The following is a 6,200-nucleotide window of genomic DNA, read 5'->3' on the forward strand; positions in this document are numbered from 1 at the left end:
CTGGCGCCGTTTTCCGGTTAACCATCTACGCCGAACTACAATCACCTCCATAAGATGTTATGCCACCACCGCCGTGTGAACTTGCGGTTATCTCGCCGGAAAACCGAATGGCCGGAAATACGCAACCACCACCACCCTCACCGTCACCATCAGCAGCCTCACCATCCTTCGACGCTCACTCACCGCCACCAAACCATGGCCACCGACTACCACCCTTGGCCGAAAAACGTTGACCATCAAACGTTCGTCACCAACCACCATTATCCAGCACCGCCGACAACCTTTCTGGACGGAAAAATTGTTTTCGGCCAACACCCATCATCGAACACCCTTTTTTCTTGTCGATTTTAAAGCATAACCAACAGATCTGACTTTTATCAGTATCGACTCTTCATAAAACTTCACAAAACCCCTAAAACGAACCACTCAAACGGCTGAACCCAGATTTAGAGACCCGAGACGAACTTCAAACACCTTTATTTCCTCTATCTTCAAACTTTATTTCCAAACACCAAACTTTATTTCCAAATCTTCAACAAAATTAACGTCTCGGTTCGGGTAATAGCGGAAATAGAACCCGAATATCAAGAACAAAGTTGAATCATAAGATTTGACCCGCTTTGATACCAATTGTAGGTCCCGTGACCGGATCCGACAACGAACGACTTTGTTCTTAATAAACGCTCGAGACGGGTGCGGTAAATCACGACCGAACATATATAAAGATAATATAAAGTATATGAACGATCTCGTTATCGGTTGAAAGATTAGCATGTTAAACACAAACCTACCCACCCAAGGTGAGCTCCCCTTGGGTGGATGACTTACACCATTGAAAACACACACACAAATAAAGACAACAAGTGTCTACTTATAGCCTAACACATAAACTAGAAGCTTTCTTGTTAAACTTAAACGCGTGTTGAAGTTCTCGTCTTGTGTCCGAATTTCTCGCCGACATTAATTATTAACTTGACCGTAAATATATAACGGGTTTCGTACTTTGATATCGCAAGTCACATTTTTGATATCGCAAGTCACATTTTTGGCCTTACAACATCTAAGGGTAAAAAACTTATGTCAAATATTTGTGTTGACTGAATGCGTAGTTTATATTTTATATTGTTTGTTGATATGTTTTCCACCAGTGTGTAACATGGGTTATTATCTTAGTTGGTAGTATAGAACATAGTATATCCGTAGGAAGTATGAACTAGATGATCACCAATAGGAACTTATGTTATTGATGGGAAGTTATTGCATGTAGATGGTTTGTTAGTACTGATTGGAGTTTGCCCAAGTCTTTGTGGGTCTTGGTGGTCAATGCTCTTCTTCTTTTCTGTTGGTTTTTTTATCGATGGTTAGTTAGAATGTATCATGTATGTATCACAATTCAATTTCTTCATTCCAGTAAAGATAACATATAGTTGGTTCACTTTATGATCACAATTCGGTTTCTTCTTAAAATCTGTTATTCTTTGGTTGAAGAATGAATTATTCCTGACTCATAATGTGTATAGTTAGAATGTATCATGTATGTATCACAGTTCAATTTCTTCATTCCAGTAAAGATAACATATAGATGTTTCACTTTATGATCACAATTCGGTTTCTTCTTAAAATCTGTTATTCTTTGGTTGAAGAATGAATTAATCCTGACTCATAATGTGTAGTCGGTCTGCAAGTTATGCATCTCAGTTGTAGAACTCAATATCCTTCTCTTGTCTTTTGAGTTAGATCCTTTTAATGTAGTTACTACATAGCCTTCAAAAGAAATATGGTTTTTTCTTTATGATGGTTTGTTGGTAATCGCACATACAACAATATTCAACCCTTAAAGTTAAGATATTAATTATTATTCTGAAGATTGCCTACATTCATCTCTCCAGTTTTCACTCTACATGCTACATGATACAAAATTGTCAAAGGTTTAAACGCCTAGCATGCAACATTAAACACCTTTCGCTGCTAGAAAAACAATACATATGTTATTAAACCAGTTACTTGCTATCAGCATTCATTTCGGTTTGAGGATCCAGTCGTCCATGTGCTGGCTAGGCCTCCCAAGGGTGAACTCGAGATTGGGTAACACATGCTTTTCCGACAATTGTAACGATGTCTCACGTTCATCTACCTGTAGAAAAATAATAAATGGGTCACTAATAATGTCCGTACTTATATATGCATATGTATCAAAAGCTGAAAATGGTGCTTATATATATTCATACCTTTGTATCAATTCCTCCGAGTGTAGAACAGTTTGGCGTATGTTCTTGATTCGAGAAGCTTGAATCATATGACTCCGCTGACAACGACCATGATCCTCTGCTTAAAAATGTAGATTACATGAGTGGGCATGGTAGGACGTGTACATGCACATGTATAGTTTCAAAGAAAAAACCATAATAACATTGAATAAAGAAAAGGTTATATAAGTTTGAAAAAAGCGTCATATCCTTACTTTCTTCTTGTCATACTTATTGTTGGACAAATTGTATTAATTAACAATGTGATTATTGAAATCTAATAGACCAGCCCTAATTTGTTCTTCATATTTATCTATGCCCATTTAATTTTCTCATCACCCAATGAAGAGGTTCGTTGTTTATATGTCAGACAAGATGAGCCATTGGAGGTAAAACACTGAATGGGGTCTATTTGAAAGAAGAGAACACATGAAATAAAAAGAAAATGGGAATAACTTTAAAAAATAGATATCTTTTTATTTAATTTTCCAAGATCGGTGAAATCTCACTTTTAGACGGGAACCATACTAAAGTGTTTTAAAAGACTAAAAATAAAGTATATATAGAATATTACTAGTTTCTAATTTAGTTATATTTAATGAAATCTATAACCACCTATGTATTTCAGGCTGGTATAGTTGAATATTATCAATTGCCGTCCAAAAGTAATTAATTAGGTCAACAAAGGCAAGCTAATGCATGTCTTTTACATTAAATGTTCTAGCTAACACTCATTTAAAAAACTGTACGATACATACAAAAAGAGATATTAACTTATATACCCTAGCTACCTTAGATTAGCTAAATTATTTCTAGTTTTATAAAAGTATATCCTAAACATGGATAAATGTTCTCCAAATTACACCTATAGCATTACTAATGACTCAGAAATGTGTGCCATTTCCCTTGCCTTTTAGTTTTCTCGAAATCATTTACAATTGCAAATATTACAAGGATTCGAACTCACCGTCATTAAATATGTCATCCTAGTTCTTTAATTATATAAAAGGATAAATCTTTTATAATGAAAACATTTTGAAACTTCAATCAAAATGTTTTGATTATGTTAATCTAGGGAAATACTATTTTTTTTTCTTTCAACAAAAGAAAGACAAGATGCTTGCTAGATCAACACAATATTCATTAACCCACAAACACTATGCAATTTTGTATGTGTTTCTGATGTGCACTTATTAGATGCCTGTTCTTAAGTCAAATTGGCATCATATCTGATATAACTTCCAACAAGTAATGATGATGAACCAACAAGATAAGAGAAAAGAACAAAACTTGGTAAGTAAACTGCATATATGTACTCATCAGTGCCACACACACTAACCTTTGAGGTGTTTGTAGTGTAGTTGGTGGTGTTGGGTGAAGAGAATGATTGGTATTATCCAACTTATCATCAAACGTTGACATACCCCCCTCCATTTGAAGTAATGCCCTTTGAGTCCTTGGATTTACCATGTCTATTTCTGGAAGTCCAGCTGCAAACTCGTACAGTCATAAAACACTAATCAATCTCATGTAGATTATCAGACAGATCTAAACCAATTAAGAAAAAACTTGGGGGTCCTTAAGGCTGAGGGGTGTGGGGCTTCAGCGGGGGCGCGAGAGCCCCTCCGCTCGCGCCCCCAGGCGCGAGCACCAACCACCGAGGCGCGAGAGGGGGCGCGAGCGCGAAAAACAAGGCGGGCGCAAGCCTGCTAGCGGGAGGCATATGGCGTAAAGGGTCTTTGGGAGACGTGAAAGAGCCGTTGGACCATTTAATTGAGCCGTTGGGCTCATAATTTAATAAAAAAAAAAAGTTTTTTCTTCCTATATATAACCAATTTCATATAAATCAATTACCACAACTTAAAAAAAAAACCCAAAATCAACCCATCTTCCCAATTTTTTTTTTAAAAATAATGTCGTCGTACTCGTCTGATTCCGACTCCTCCGAAGAGGATGATTTGCTTCTTCATGTAGGGGGAGTTTTGACCGCAACCGTGGTCAATCTCTTGCAAAATCAAGCCTATCAACCTCGACTCCCGAGGGCAAAGCTATCTGCCAAAACTACCAAGGTGACATTCCGCCACAACCGTCCACAATCAGTGATCAACAAAAACTTCATAACATAGCAAATATCAAGAGCCGTGAGATACACGGGGATCTTCGACATGAGTTGGTTGAACATTTGTGGGCGGGGCGACCCGATGATCTTGTATTAGATTAGTGTTATTATTAAGTATTATTGTTTGTTTAATTTTTAGTATGTTTTTTTTTGTAATTTGAATTTTAAAAAAAATGTGTGTTTTTTTTAATAATTTATGAGTTTTTTTAATAATACGTTTTTTGAATATATTTATAAAAAAATAAAAAAAAAATCCGCTGGAGCCCCTGCTGGAGCCCCTCCACACCAGGGCCAGGGGCTCCAGCGGGGGCTCCAACACCCACCTTATCCAGTTTCTCTCTCTGCCACACGTCACAATATTATTGGCTGGAGCCCCCACTCGCGCCCCCGTTGGAGCCCCCCACACCCCTCAGCCTAATAGTAGAAAGAAAATATTCAAATCTTGTACCTGCTCCTTTGTCAGTGCTCTTCACTGTTCTATACATCTGCATGAATACATCCCACAAACATGTGAGTAATAATAATAATTATAAGAAAAAATTTCCCCTTTTTATCTGCTGTTTTGTCCCTCCCCCACACTGCCTTCCCTTTCAAAGAAAATTTTAACCTAAAATAAAGTATTACAATGACATGCATGTCTGCTCTCTTTTTTTTCTTTTTCATTATTATAGTCTTCTCTTCTATAATGTCACTACTTTCTGACCAAAATGTCAACAGTTGTGTGGTAAGAACTCAGATTGTACAAAAAAAAAAGATCCATGTAAATGACTCTCTAACCCTGATAAACATCTTGGTTCACCTGTGACTCGTTTAATTGACTATGATATAGACTACTAGAAAATTAGTCATTTCCTTACGATGGTTTTCGTCACAAAAACCGATTTTCCAACAAAAAACTGCATGGAAAAACGCATGTCGGAAAAATCATTTCCAACCTTTTTCCAAGAACTTTTACTACAAAATTGCTATAAAAGTATGCTATTGTAAAGTTCATAAGCTTTTCCAACTAGAACTATTTTATCTTTTTATCTATTTATATATCTAATTTTCTCTAACCTTCCAACAAAGGTATAATACTACATATAAAACAAATAATTATATTAATTTATAATGTTTCAAACAGTTTTTTCAACGAATCTGAAATTTGTTGGAATTACATGTTGTAGGAATTGTGCAGGAAATTTTAGTAGAAAAATTAGTGAGCTCTTCTTCTAGCACTCAGTGACACTTAAATCAAAATGCGTGATCTTGTAGATAGATTAGATAAGGATATACAAACCTGTAGATGACTCTTAACATGAGCAAGAGTTAGATCCTTCACATTCATTAACTCCAGCACTGATTTAGGGGTTGCTCCTGCACATTTTCATAAAAAGCAACACCACATTACTTTTAATTAAATCTTTGGAACAAATTTAATAAAGTCAATATTAAAGTAAATTATAGAATATGTAAAAACTAAAAAGAAACATACTTTCATGGCCACCAAGGAGCTGAACAGCATGAACAAAGTGAGCATGTAGAGTCGAAGTCCATCTCATCCTAGGAGCTCTAACGATCCTTCGAACACGGTTACCCATCCTAGAACTCCTCTTAAACTCATGCCCATAGTTTTGAGGTTGAAGAAACTGTTGGTTTCCATACTGATGTTTAAGAAGAAGACTGTTTCTTTGTAAATGCAATGGTATCATGGGAAGATGATGTGAGATGGGCGGATTATTAAAACCCGCCATCTCGAGCCCCAGGCTCAGCCCAGGTTGATCAAGGTTGAGTCCATGAGTAACAAACCCGCGCATATCCGGCTGGTAATATTGTTGGTTAAACACGTTAATAAG

At 36.5% G+C, this 6,200-nt stretch overlaps 1 protein-coding gene and 1 long non-coding RNA gene across 2 annotated transcripts; both read right to left on the reverse strand.

Annotated features, from left to right (window-relative positions):
• Positions 1–1,848: 1,848 nt before the first annotated feature.
• On the reverse strand, positions 1,849–3,810 carry LOC143600869 (uncharacterized). The gene is made up of 3 exons (XR_013147559.1): positions 3,586–3,810; positions 2,229–2,325; positions 1,849–2,134 (listed from the first exon to the last, which is right to left on the reverse strand). It is a non-coding gene; the product is annotated as an uncharacterized LOC143600869 (long non-coding RNA).
• A 964-nt stretch (positions 3,811–4,774) lies between these two features.
• On the reverse strand, positions 4,775–6,169 carry LOC143600870 (putative transcription factor KAN4). Its single transcript, XM_077078425.1, has 4 exons — positions 5,840–6,169; positions 5,645–5,721; positions 4,814–4,850; positions 4,775–4,779 (listed from the first exon to the last, which is right to left on the reverse strand). The coding sequence occupies exons 1-4, from the start codon at positions 6,159–6,161 to the stop codon at positions 4,775–4,777; spliced, it is 441 nt and encodes a 146-aa protein (XP_076934540.1). The 5' UTR covers positions 6,162–6,169.
• Between the last annotated feature and the right edge of the window lie 31 nt (positions 6,170–6,200).

The sequence above is a fragment of the Bidens hawaiensis genome, unplaced genomic scaffold, assembly GCF_021521415.1.
Source record: "Bidens hawaiensis isolate Kalapana, Puna unplaced genomic scaffold, B.hawaiensis_p1.1 tig00055015_1, whole genome shotgun sequence".
Taxonomy (NCBI): domain Eukaryota; kingdom Viridiplantae; phylum Streptophyta; class Magnoliopsida; order Asterales; family Asteraceae; genus Bidens; species Bidens hawaiensis.